A 14609-nucleotide genomic window follows, 5' to 3' on the forward strand; every position below is an offset into this window, starting at 1 on the left:
TCCAACTAAGAGATGGGTTTGCTATGCTCCGGGCAAGTCCTGTGACCCCTGCCACTTGTCATTTCCAAATATACACAACTTCTCTACTCTTACACCATCTCTGAGATATGTGTGCACACATAAAAACAAAAGCTATATATTTCCATCACAAGTTTCCACACTTGGATCCCCTCCAGACACTATTCTGAATACAAAATTCTGCTGCAGGGTACTAAAAATGGTTCTTTCCTCAAAATAAAACCTTTAAAGATCCCTTAGTAGCTATTCAGGGACTGGAATTCAATTTCAATCCTCCACCCTTTGGCCAGCTGTAGATTCAAAATGCTTACATAAAACATTGAAAGTATGTACTTCATGGCAAATCTGATTTTTCTTCTGCAATAGAAATGTGTGTTATACTTGCCACAGACTATATTTTTACTTAGAAAATACACAAAGCAATAATGCACTCAACAAGAGGGAACAAATTATTTTATTTTATTTTATTTTATCAGGAACTTTGACATAAGCTTCAGATAGACCCACTTACTACATGGAGTCTGTGAAATCTACACCTTCAAATCATAATACTCTCTATTTTAGGCCATTCCATCTAAAAAGCATGACTTCTCAAATCCTTTTATTCCAAGTAGTTCTTGCACATAAATGTTACATCACAATAGCAAAAAAATGTAAACTTCTTTTGCAAACTACATAAATACTATAATAACTGCCTTGAAGTTATTCTTATTTTAAAATCAGAATATATTCTAAATGCTTTACATAAAAACTTTGGTCAGTAGCCTATGTGTATGAAAATTTTTTTTTTACTGACTTGCCTTTCATGTTTACTTAGGTCTTTGACAGAGATGATTTTTAAATAGGACTCAGATCAAAATTCATTCCATACGGAAGACAAGTACCGGAAATATGTCGATAACTCTGGGCAAAATATGAAATGTGAAAATTATTCCACATACTAAGTCTGACAAGCCACCAGTGATATGGAGGTAAGTGAAAATAAGGACTCAAGTCAAGCTCATATGTGATCCTATATGAAAGGAATTCAGCCCACTTATCAATATACCTTCTAATCTGCTCTGTGTCTGTTTGCAAATGAGTCATCCCTTTTTCTTTTCTTTTAGAGCATGACAGGTCATTTCTACAGCTATAGTCCTAGACTGAAAGTCTAGGTGGCCAGTGAATTTACTTCACCATCACTGTCCTTGAGGTCTTTAAATACAAATTAGAAATGTATAAACATACAGGAGTGTATACACACCCATGCACACTTAAGATGACCACTTCAAGGCCTTTTTTTGTGTGTGTGTGCTGCTTCAAGAGAAGTTTCTAACATGTACCTGTTTTTGTTATTAAGTAAATCTTCTTGCTCAGAATGTTCTTTCAGTTAAAAACCAAGTCAAATCTGGAGCCCTTACTGATTTGCTATTCTGAGATTCCTATGGAACAACTAGCTACTGGCCATGGTTTCTTTGAGGAAACAAATATCATAGCTGAAGCATTTTCAAAATTTTAAATGCATGCAGAAAGAACTACATAGGCTTTCCAAGCAGCTATATCAAGTGGCTCAAGTAACATTATTATTTATCTTGGCCTAAGGCCCTTTATCAACATCCTTTTAAAACACAAAGAGAATGGCTACAAGATGGTGACAAGGGCCCAGAATGGTCCTCCAAGCAGTTCCAAGGACATCACTGAGGATTCCACTGTGCTGTCTCTCTCTTTTGTGCATTTTCTCCAAATGCACTGTGTCCCCTCTACTGCTCATGCTTTGAAATTATGTAAAATAATTTTTAAAAATCTACCAGTGATTCATTTCGACCTGAAATAACACTGTAGGTGGGTGTAGTTAGAGACAGGTAGCCATTCTTAACAGCTCCTCTCCCAGAGGAGGCCCTGGTAGGCACACCCACAGTTTAGGAACTGCTCTTGTTGCAGACTGTGCCTTGGCTGATACTGTCTTCCTTATACTGGCTGCCTGTGTCGCTCCGGCTGAGGATGGTGGAGGCGATGCGGGAGGGGCGTCTCTCTGAGTTCTTCTCCTGAGAGAAGCAGCAGATCATCTTCTTCATGGTGCTGTACATGTCCTCATCTTTGTAGGAGTAGATGATGGGGTTCATGACTGAGTTCAGCAGTGCCAGCAGCAGGAACCACCTTTTCACATGCTGCACACCACACTGCGTGCAGTTCAGGCCGTCGAGCAGCAGAACGACCAGGCCTGGGGTCCAGCACACGACGAAGGCCCCTGCGGGGAGAGAAAAGGAAGCAGGCTGCTCAGTTAGGTTTCCTCTTGCCCTGCCTTCAGTCAGTGGCAACAATGACCTTGAGGATTTGTTTTTTGTTTTGTTTTGTTTTTTGAGGATTTGTTTTGACAACTGCAAAGCCCACTTCCATCCATCCTCTGAGCACTTGAGTCCTGGGCTCGTTAGGGGTGAACAGCTGGCCACTTCCTTGACTGTTCTCTGTGTTCTATTTCAGCTCCTTACCTGCTTTCCCAGGGCTCATAATTAGGGGCTCACATTTACCTCATGTTTACTAAGCACTCCACATCCCTCATCTCTGTCAGCTCTCTAATCCACACTGGGAGGCTCCTGCAGTCATCACCCATGCTTGGCAGATGAGAAAACCAAGGACAAATGCCAGGAGTGCGTGTGGGAAGGCCTCACACCATCAACCCTACACTCCGCTGTGCTACAACTCAGATGTTCTAAATGTTTTGCTGACAATATGACCCATGGCATCTATAGCATTCTCCTGGTCTCTTAGCTAAGTCACCTGCTCACAAATTTCACTCTATAAATCCATGTTGATGCTGAGGAAGCCCTGGATTCTTTCTGACATATTCATAGGCCATCTGCTTGATTCTCTGCTCTCGATTTTTTGTTCCTGTTGGTTGTTGTCAGAAATAAGTCTTTCTTTTTAATGATGAGATAGAGATGTGCTTGTAGCAGGTCTGTTTATTTAGCACAATTTTAGCACCAACTGCACATGAAGGGTAGTCTCTTTTGAGTCACCAGACATCTGATCATGCCTAGCTTACCACTAAAGCTTTCTGACACATTTTTCCTAAAATATGAGACATAGGTTCAATATTCCCCTGTTCCATCACCATCACCTTGGATAACAGTGATAGCTCACATTTATACAATGCTTACTATGAGCCAGGCACTAATGTAAATGCTTTCCTTTACTCATAGAACCACACTAAGAAGTAGGCATCCCCAGAAAAAGGGGGCACAAGAAAGTGAGGTAACTTGTTCACCATCGAACAGCTGGTAAGAAACATCTAATTGGGAGTGTTGGCAGTCTTTCTCCAGAGGCTGTGCTCTTGGCCACGATATAGGTGACCTGTCTCTATAATGTGATATGGTTTCTTTCCTCCAAAGTCCTTATCATTTCTAAGCAACCTTGCTTATCCATTCCATAAACATTCATCATGAGCTTACGACGTACCAGGAATGCACTAGACAGCAAATGAGGCGAACTATGCACTCCAAGAGCTAAGTGCTAGGGGGGAGATAGAATAAACAAGCAAGTCTATAAATCACATCACCAACTAGTTATTCTTATTGGTTAGAATTAGTCCTGGACAGTATTCCTCTTGTCCCTTCACCTTTATTATGAGAGATATAATAATAAGCAAGTCAAATCAAGAATTATAAAAAGGCCATGTGAGGCTGTAAAATGCCATGAGCCTCAGGGTCAGACAGGTGTGCCCAGCTCCTCACTTTGAGCTACACAAATGAGGCAAATCACTGCATTTCTCTGAGCTCCCATTTCCTTGCTTTATTACTATTACTTTTTCAGGTTTTATTTATTCATTGGAGAGGGACAGAGAGAAAAAGAGAGAGAGAGCATGAACATGAGTGGGGAGAGGGGCAGAAAGAGAGGGACAAGCAGACTCCCCACTGAGTAGGGATCCTGACACAGGGCTCCATCCCAGGACCCTGAGATCATGATCTGAGCCAAAGCTCAACTGACTGAGCCACCCAAGCACCACCCTCATTTCTCACTTATGAAATAAAGATAACAATCCCGACTCTGGATGGTTGTGAGGGGTCAGAAGTAATGAAAGTGATGCCATTCCTTGAGTTGGGTTCACTAATTAGTGGTTATCATGAGATGTTCTGTCAAAGACATCGGTCAAAATTAGATGTTTAGGAGTTATCAGGAGGGTTTAATTCTCCATTTCATAATTACAGCTCATCAGTGGTTCCCTTTTCACCCCTTTCTGTATTATTTTTGGTCCAGCTGGCCTATATGAATAAAGAACTTGGAGATAAGAGGTCAGAGATTGGGTCCTACCCTACACTTACTGCACAACTCTGGCCACCCATGTCATCTGTCTGGGGTTCGGCTTCCTAAACTATAAATTGAGGACTTTAGGAAAGTTCTGGGTTTTTCCAATTTGGGGCTAGGACACCTTAGTGTGTATGCAGTCAATTTAATGGGTTTGGACAAGTCTGGGGATTTTTAAAGGTTTTTTTTTTTAATTTTTATTTATTTATGATAGTCACAGAGAGAGAGAGAGAGAGAGGCAGAGACACAGGCAGAGGGAGAAGCAGGCTCCATGCACCGGGAGCCCGACGTGGGATTCGATCCCGGGTCTCCAGGATCGCGCCCTGGGCCAAAGGCAGGCGCCAAACCGCTGCGCCACCCAGGGATCCCAGTCTGGGGATTTTTAAATGCAAGAATGGAATGGAATAGCTCAGAGTATATTGCATAGACCAAAGGAAGTTTTGTTTCATGCAATTTTTGTTTCAGTTTTATACACTATGTTTATGTGTGTATTGGTTATGCAGTAAACTTATTTCTTACTGTTGGGCTTTGCCAAAAGTTTGGAAAACACTAGTTTAGATAAACTTGAAGGCCCCATCCGGGTCCAGTGGTCTGTATTTCCCTTAACAGTAACACTTTTGTTCTCTGCTCTTCCCGAGGGAGGGTTACTATGTTGTCAAGAGGCAAGAACTAAACAAGCCAGACATCAAAAGCTGTTGCTGCCAATTTTGATGCGAAGACTCCTTTCTGTGTGAAATTGCATGATTCCAAAGAAATCCCGGTGGGAGAGTTCCAACGTCCTTGTGTTAATGAGGAAAATATCGATTAACTTTATACTTTGTTAAATATGCATGTCAAAATTTAATAGAGTATATAACTTCCAAATTAATGGAAGGGGAAGGATGGAACCAAAGGAAAGGAAAACAAGATCTCAATATAAAAAAAAGGAGTTTGGGGGGAGAGTCAAACATAGGAAAGTAGAACAAATAAAGAACAAAAGAAGATACTGGAAATGAATCCAAATGCACTGAAAATCAAGCCCAATGTTAATGTGGTTATCATTTTTTTAAAACAGGTGAATCTAAACAATTTGATGTCTAACATTACATCCATACGTGGTAAAACCATAAGGAAAAGCAAGACTATTAACATGAAATTTATGATACAGTCATTTCTCCAGGAGAAAGGGTCACTGGGGCAGGGCCACATAGGTGATGCTTAAGATATTAGAGATGTTCTATTATGTTGAGTGGCAGGTACACAGGAATTTTTAATGTTTTTTTAAAAATTATTTTAAGTGTTATTCTTTTTTTTATTTTTTAAGATTTATTTATTTATTTATTTATTTATTTATTTATTTATTTATTTATTTATTTTTTACATTTTTTTAAACTGGAATTCAATTTGCCAACATATAGCATAACACCCAGTGCTCATCCCATCAAGTGCCCCCCTCAGTGCCCGTCACCCAGTCACCCCCACCCCCCACCCACCTCCCTTTCCACCACCCCTTGTTCGTTTTTCAGAGTTAGGAGTCTCTCATGTTCTGTAAGTGTTATTCTTTATACCATACGCATGTCTTATATAATTTTCTCTGAATGATGTATCTCACACATACACATGTCAAAAAAGGATAAAATTGCCACTATGCTTTCCTAAAAACTTTTTTAAATCAATTTTTTTTCAAATCATAAAAGTGTTTTTTCCCCACCCAGCACAAAACTGTTTTATATTAGGGGATCCAAACACTCTAAATAAAGTCTCCAAACTGATGTCTTGCTTGTCACAATGCAATTCATGTATATTTCCCCTTTGCACTGAACTACATAATTCATTCAGTCAACACTTGACAAACTTCTCATTGAGCAATGATTATATGCCAGACACCGTTCTAAGAATTTTATATGAATTATCCATTTAATTTTCATGGCAATCCTACTAGTATTATTATGAACACTACCTCATAAAAATACTGATGCAACTCTCTTTTTAAACCTGAGGAAGGTGAAACACAGAGAAGCAAGGTAATATGCTCAAAGCCACAGAGCCAGGATTTGAACCCAGATTTGATACCCTGGCACCAGAGTCTGTGTTCCTGTCCACATGTGAGGCTTATTCAGCAATGGATACAGAATCTTACCAAAGTGAGTGATGGGGGAGGGAGAAGGGTACTTTTGGTCCTTAAATTCCCATTTATGGTCTGTCACATACCATGAAGCTGTGTGTATATAACAATTAAGTCATTCTTTGGTTTGTTAGCATAAAGATTTTATGTCAGGAAGGGAAGGGAAGGGGGAAGAGGGAAGGAAAGGGAAGAAATTAGGAAGAGGAAAGGGGAGGGGAAAGGGGAAGGGGGGAAGGAAGGGAAGAAGAAAAGAAAGAAGGGAAGGGAGGAAAGAAAGGAGAAAGAATTCCAACAAAAATAAATGCTAGTATTAGGAGTAAGAAGAAACAAAAATCTGCTGACCTTTTCTTTATACTGTTTCCAAGAACAACAGAAGGCAAGTCTTCTTTCACAAAGCAGCCCAGATACCCTGCACTGCCAGAGAGCCCGGCCTCGGGCATGCTGTCTCAGGTGCTGGCTGCACACCGGGCAGTAACCCTGGTAAATACCCCACACTTCCTGACTCCTCCACCTGGCAGTCAGCCTCTCCCACCCAACACATCTCAGCACAGATATGAGGTTTATCTAATACTTCATTCTTCGGGGGTTTTACTGTATGTGGGCAGCTAGAGATGAGGCCCCCAAAACAATTTAAAAGGAGAAGAACATGTCAGGAATGGTCTTGGCCTGGGGAATCTGTAATCTTGGAGAAATTCTTTGAGATTGCAGGGGATGCCATAAACAAACAGATAGGCAACTGGCCTAGTTCTTAAAAAGGGGGCAGATGATAGATCCTGGGAAATATATATGAGTCAGTCCCCTACCACGTTCCAAAGGTTTTGGAGGAAAATACCTAACGTAAATATTTTTTGAGTATTTAGATTCCATGTTCAGACCATGCCAGCTGGGAATAAGCAGAGTTTTCAAAGAGAGGTCATGACAAGTCCTAATCACTTTAAAAAAAAAAATCAGGCATTCATAAATACAAGTGGATCCAAGGTGTCTATTTGGCAACCAGTGGAAAAAATCAAGTATGTTCCCCTTGGAGAAGAAAAGGCTTAGGAAAGACATGATGTGCTAACTACCTCAAAAGCCTGAAAGATCATCATGTAGAAAGAGGATGCGCAGACTTGTCCTGGGCCATTCTAGAAGGTCAGTCTAAAACAGCAGAAAAAGTACAAAGAGAAAAAAAATTGGATGTAAGAGTTCTTCCTAAGTAAATGAAGCTATTTGGGAGGGGAACTGGTTGTTGAGTGGGCAGAGAGCCTCCCATCAGCAGAACACTTCCTTTGCCTGGATCTTCCTGAGATATGCAAAAGGAAGGCATTTTTCCTAAATGAGATACAGGGTTAAGTGGTTTCTAAACTCTTTTCCAAGTAGAAAATTGCTACGTTCTACAAAATTATGAATTTCAACTCTCCATAAGATTCAAGCAAATTTGACTTGTTTGTTTTCCGGACACAATTATCCGACAGTATGGCTAAAAACTGATGGAGATGAATACTTTGAGCTAGCTGTTCCCAAACCTGGCTGGTCATCTGAATTACCAGAGGCACTTTTGTAATAATGCAGATCCCCAGGGCGCCTGGGTGGCTCAGTCAATCATCTTTGCCTTGAGCCAAGGTCATGATCTCAGGGTTGGGATGGAGCCCCACCTCAGGCTCCCCACTCAGTAGGGGAGAGGCCTGCTTCTCTCTCTCTCCCTTCCCCCTGCTTGTGCGCACGCACTCACTCTCATTCTCTCTCATAAATAAACAAAATTAAAAAAATAATAATGCAAATCCCCTGATCTCACATCAGACCCAGTAGTTAAAACCTCTGGTAAGGCGTGCACGTCCTCCTCTGGCCTTTGTTGGCTCTCTGGTTTGCCCTGCCAGGAATGCCTTCCTGTCTTCTAATCTAAGGTCTACTTTTCTTTCTAAGCTTAGCTCAAATTCTGCTTCCTCTACTGGACCTCTCCCATCATCCGACCCACAGCAATCACTCCTTCCTCTCAACTCCCAGGGCACTCTCCACCTATAACATCATGTGCCCCCAAGCACATTACCTGCTTAATTTACTCTCACATCTGCCAAGAGCTCTGGGCCAGGCAGCATGTTCGGGGCTTTAGATGCACTGGTCATTTAAAACTCATAGCCCTGTGAGGTTGCCCCTCTTACAATAATCCCAATCTTACACACAGTGATTTGAAGTTTAGAAGTAGGTCAAGAATTTGTCTTGGGCCCAGAAGCCAACTAGTAGAAGAGTCATAATTTGAACCCAGACCTGACTGGACTCCTCCATCAAACTCTTGAGCACCAGGCTAAACTGGAGATAGTTTTTAATACCTATATCCTCTCTCTCAGGCCTGTTATAAGCTCCCTAAGCATGTGGGCTGTACCTCATAACCAGTCTGTATCCTCAGAATGAAGTATGGAGCCCCACACACCATAGCAGAGATGAGGCAGTTGAAGGTATGTGAGATTTAATAAGAGGCCTCACAGGGCCAGGTACCGCCCTAGTTGCAGCATCTGCTCTTGTGAACAGCATCTGGTCCTGCCCCCCAGGTGCTGACAGGCACAGAACGTGGGTACAATGTGTCATGATTCTGACTGTCATCAAGGAAAGTCTCAGGTGAAGTGACAGCCAGGTGAGCTAAGTGTTGATGGTTAAGACCAGCCATGCAGAGGTGAGAAACAACATGATACATGGGGGGAATTCCAAATAGTTCAGGATGGTTTTAACCTAGAGAGGTGACTGAAGAAGTATAGTAAAGTCTGAGAGATGACATGGGCCAGACCCACGTTGCCTATTCAATATCACTTTTGTACCATACCCCCCACCCTCACCCACACACACACACACACACACACACACACACACACACACAGGCATCTCTGAGCAAGGGTCCTGTGGGCAGCACTCAGGAGTCTGAATTTATTATAAAGATCAGACCCCATAAGCCTTTGCCCTCAGGTGTCCATTCTGTATAATGAATTAACTTCTCTCCCAAGCATCTAGAATGGTATGAGTCATACAGCATTCTTGAGAAGATTAAGAAATATTTCTATGCTCCATGGTTCATGAGAGAATCCCATTGAGAAAGGCTAGATCAGAGGTTTTTCAAACTCAATTGCAAGTCATTAGTGAGCTGTGAAATCAATTTAGTGGGTGGCAACCAGCAATTTTCTAAAAGATGAAATAGAACAGAACAGAAAACATCAGAGTGCATCAAGTATAGTAAGAGTATGTTTCATGAAACTTGTTTCAGTTACACACAAAAATGTGGGTGTGCACTGGGCCATGATATAGAATGTACATCATTTCTTATTGTGGGTCCTGATTTTAAAAGAAAAAAGCATAAACCATGTCTATAGATGAGTGGTTTTTCAAATCAGGTTTTTAAAAAGTAGAGAAACACTTCCCAAAGGAAATCTCTTGTTAAAGTTCAAAATCCAAGCTTCTCTGACTAAAAGAAAGAGATGGGAGAGCAGGGGGTGAGGAGAAGTTGAGTAAAGCCCTTCACAGCAGAATCCATGCTCCTCTACACTACAACCCCCACTCCACATGTGTATATGCACTGGGGCTCCCTGGGGAGCCCCACTGACCGCTGTTTAAAACTGCTATGGACTCTTGTCTCTCATGAATAAATAAAATAAAATCTTTAAAATTTTTTTTTTTAAAAAACTGCTATGGAATGGTAGCTTTTTGAAGGTTTTTAATGGAGCATGGATAAGTCGTTTCCTTAAAATTCTTTTTTTATTTAAGTTCAACTTAGTTAACCTATACTGTATTATTAGTTTCAAGGGTAGAATTTAGTGATTCATCAGTTGCATGTAACACCCAGTGCTCATCACATCATGTGCCCTCCTTAATGCCCATCACCCAGTTACCCTATCTATCCTCCACCCCTCTCCCTTCCAGCAACCCTCAGTTGGTTCCCTATAGTTAAGAGTCTCCTATGGTTTGCCTCCCTCTCTGTTTTCATCTTAGTTTCTTTTTCCTTCCCTTCTCCATCTTCATCTGTTTTGTTTCTTAGATTACACACATATGAGTGAAGTCATATGGTACTTGTCTTCCTCTGCTTGACTTGTTTTGCTAATACACTAGTTCCATCCACGTCATTGCAAATGGCAAGATTTCATTCTTTTTGATGCCTGAGTAATGTTCTTATATATATATATATATATCCCCTCTTTATCCATTCCTCTGTTGATGGACATCTGGGCTCTTTCCATAGTTTGGCTATTGTGGACATTGCTGCTATAAATGGAGTGCAGGTGTCCCTTTGAATCACTATATTTGTATCCTTTGGATAAATACCTAGTAATGCAATTTCTAGGTCATAGGGCAGCTCTATTTTTAGCTTCTTGAGGAACCTCCATACTGTTTTCCAGAGTGCTTGCACTAGTCTGCATTCCCAGTGTACAAGGGTTCCCCTTACTCTGCATCCTCACCAATCTCTGCTGTTTCCTGAGTTGTTACTTTCAGCCATTCTGACCAGTGTGAGGTGATATCTCATTGTGGTTTTGATTTGTATTTCCCTAATGCTAAGTGATGTTGGGCATTTTTTCATGTGTCTGTTAGCCATTTCTATGTCTTCTTTGGAGAAATGTCTGTTCATGTCTTCTGCCCATTTCTTGACTGGATTTTGTGTTTTTTGGGTGTTGAGTTTGATAAGGCTTTATAGATTTTGGATACTATACCTTTATCTGCTATGTCATTTGCAAATATCTCTTCCCAGGAATATGACAGGGATGTCTCCTCTTACCAATATTGTTCAACATAGTACTGGAAATCCTAGCCTCAGCAATCAGACAGCAAAAAGAAATAAAAGGCATCTAAATTGGCAAAGAAGTCACATTTTCACTCTTTGCAGATGACATGATACTTGATATAGAAAACCCAAAAGATTCCACCAGAGCATCTGGGTGGCTTAGTTGGTTAATTAAGCGTCTGCCTTCGGCTGCCTTCAAGATCTTTGAGTCCTGAGATCAAGCCCCATATTAAGCTCCCTGTTCAGTGGGTAGTCTGCTTCTCTCTCTGCTTCCCCCCATCTCCGGCTTGTGCTCTCTCTCTCAAATTTAAAAAAGAAGATTCCACCAAAAAGTTGTTAGAACTGATACAGGAATTCAGCAAAGTGGCAGGATATAAAATCAATGCACAGAAGTCAGCTGCATTTCCATACACTAATAATCAAGCAGAAGAAAGAGAAATCGAGGAATAGATCCCATTTACAATTATACCAAAACCCATATCTAGGAATAAACCTAATCGAAGAATAAACCTAACCTAAAGGATGTGTACTCTGAAAACTATAGAACACTTGTAAGTATTGTATTTTAGAGCAAAATTTTCAGTGCTCAGAACAGACTAGAGGTAAGTGGAGCTCGAAGTCTGCTCCCACCTGCATCAGAACCACTGGGGGTGGGTAGTCAGGAGCTCTTTAAAATTCAGGTTTCTAGGCCCCACCTAGATCTACCAAGTGAGAAACTGATGAAAGTAAGATCTAAGCATCTCCGGGGGTAAGCTAGCTCCCTGGGGAATGCTTTAGTATAGCAAAGCATGAAAACCACTGGCCTAGGTAGGGAGACTCAACTGAGGACTGGCCAAAATTCAGGTGAGAATGATAAGGGTGGAAAGAGCAGTGGTGGTAGAGATGGACAGAAACAGATGGTAAAGAGGAAGAGACTGAAGGACTTGATAGGAACTGGCTGTGGCAACTGAGGGAGAGGAAAGAATCCAGGGTGAGTTGCATGTGGTTCTGATAACCAAGCAGAGAGGCAGCAGAAGGAACAGGTTTAGAAGGAGAGTGTTTGGTTTTCACCATTCGATAAGGAGAGTACCTATGGTTCCTCAAGCCAGAAACGTGTAGAAGGCAGCCGGCACTCTGAGAGCTCCAAATTGAAATGTTGATTTGGGAGTTACCAGCAGTAGGTGGGCACTTTGGCCATATGTCGTCCTTCCATTAATAAATATTTACTCAGCAATCACATACCATGTGCCAGCTCCTAAGAGTGGATATTTTCATGATAATTACATTTGGATAACAAATCTCATTTCCTTCTATTGCCAAGTGACAGGTCAGTTACATTGACAAGAAGCAATTAGGTTTTATTTTAATGAGGCACTATGTTCTTTCAGTACCTGTTTAAGAGACTCACTAATTGTCCAATTAGACTACAAATGAGCTTTCCTCTGGTAATTAAATAAACTAGTTTTAGTGCTATACTCAAAAACCAGTACCATGAGTTCAATGTTAATTTTTAAAGCATAGTGAATCATATACTAGAATATGCAATTACAGTGCTGAAATGATATTTAATGACTCCAATTTAAGGTAATCAGAAATATCAAATTAAGGAATGTCTAACGTTTTGGAAGATAGAATTACAAATGAAAATATTGGTGACAAGTTAAATAAAAGATCTTTTCAGGTCTCTAATCAATATTATGTTAGACAGTCTATAACAGCCCTCTTCTCTTATTTGGAAGTTTTCGAAATATCTCAAAAATCCCCTGGCTAATACTTCATCTCCACAATATATAGGAAACTAGAAAGAAGAACACCAATCCATCTGGAAGAAGGGCCTCTCATTGGAATGTAATTAAGATAGTTCAGCATTCTTTAGGTTTTGGTGACAGGATATACAAAAGATGAAGACTTCAAGGTATGTGACACCCATTCTTCAGGACTCATATTTTTTTTCTATTCCACTAGTCAGACTTGTACCCATATTTTCATCTGTTTAAAAATTCACACATGCAATTAAAAAAATCCTGACATGCGAGTGGCACATAAATAAAACATCTATAACAATAAAAGCAATCACTCACACAGAATAGTCACACTTTGGCACATGGACTACTCATTTCATCAAACAGGAGGATATATTTTAAATATGTTCACTCTGTTATTCCTTGTTTTTTGTCCAGGAAAAAGTGGCAGGGCACAGGCAATAATGCTAACCTAGTAAGCCACAGGGCTGTCTGATTTACTAAAATAGAAAATTACAACTCTACATAAAAATCAGGTTGTGAACCTCATCTGAGGAAAACTCTCTTATCTGAAAAGAAATTTTAAAAGTAAAATTTTAAATTAAAAAGTTATTCTTGATCAGCAACGTTATATTGTGCAAGTCACATACTAACAAAATAGTTAAATGGCAATCCTCTCATGATAGCAAAGAATTTGTTCAATAATTTCAAAATAACACTTTCAGATGTGGTTTGCATTTAAATTTGTATTTGTTTACCCACAGTGCTTCAGAAATCCAATAATTCAGAAAATAGATTGTCACATATGTGAAAGGAATGAAAACATATACTTTTAGGAAACCTGACTTATTTTTACTACAGAAAGCAAGAAAACACTGAGACACTTCAAATAGAAGATGAGCAGTTAAGCATTCCACAAATGATTCATTTAACACTATTGTCATGTCTGTTGGGTCTTTTGACTCTAACAACTGGTTTTAGGCACTTGTTTTAAATTTGTGGCCAGCTTTGGAACTGAAAATCTCAGTGCCAAGGGGTTATGAGATAAAATATAAAGGAGTGGCATAGCAGCTAGAACCACAGCCCTAGACCTAATTCTAGTGTTTAACTCTGGGCAACAGCTGGAAATCATAAGCTGAATAAGTAAGGGAACACCATCTCCACCTCCAGATTCCTCTTTGAGCATAATATGTATGGACCAATAATACCTCAGTACCTCACTAACTATTACACCAAGGGCTCTTCAGCATCTAAGAAAAGGTGTGAGGTCAGCTGCATGTATTGGCAGAGTAACAGCTCTTTGTTTGGTATAATTTTAAAGATGGACAGATTCCAACTAGTCTGCCCAAGGATCTGAAATTCTTGCTGGAGTCACTTCCTTTGGATTAGGAAGGTCTCTGTTGCACCCTACCTAAAAATGTAAACATATTAAGCCATAGGCATATAATATTTTATGACATAAACTGTCACTGGCACAGAGCAGGGTTCTGAGGGGATGTTAAAGGGATATCTTTTTTTTTTTTAAAGATTCTATTTATTCATGGGAGAGAGAGAGAGAGAGAGAGGCAGAGGCAGAAGCAGGCTCCATGCAGGGAGCCCAATGTGGGACTCGATCCCGGGACCGCAGGATCACGCCCTGAGCCAAAGGCAGATGCTCAACCACTGAGCCACCCAGGCGTCCCTAAAGGGGTATCTTTGATGAGGTTGAAAATTTTCAAAAGGGCTGCATAATATGGGACACTGCACGGGA

The 14609-nt window shown here is 40.5% G+C and overlaps 1 protein-coding gene across 1 annotated transcript in view; it reads right to left on the minus strand.

The window, feature by feature from the left end:
- Window positions 1–478: 478 nt before the first annotated feature.
- The window catches only part of LPAR3 (lysophosphatidic acid receptor 3), a 76621-nt gene continuing 62490 nt past the window's right edge, over window positions 479–14609 (minus strand). The window contains exon 3 of the mRNA XM_055340347.1: window positions 479–2245. Coding sequence (XP_055196322.1) covers window positions 1917–2245 — 329 coding nt within the window. The 3' untranslated portion in view covers window positions 479–1916. The remainder of the gene's footprint in view (window positions 2246–14609) is intronic.

Source organism: Nyctereutes procyonoides, unplaced genomic scaffold, assembly GCF_905146905.1.
Source record: "Nyctereutes procyonoides isolate TBG_1078 unplaced genomic scaffold, NYPRO_anot_genome, whole genome shotgun sequence".
Classification (NCBI taxonomy): domain Eukaryota; kingdom Metazoa; phylum Chordata; class Mammalia; order Carnivora; family Canidae; genus Nyctereutes; species Nyctereutes procyonoides.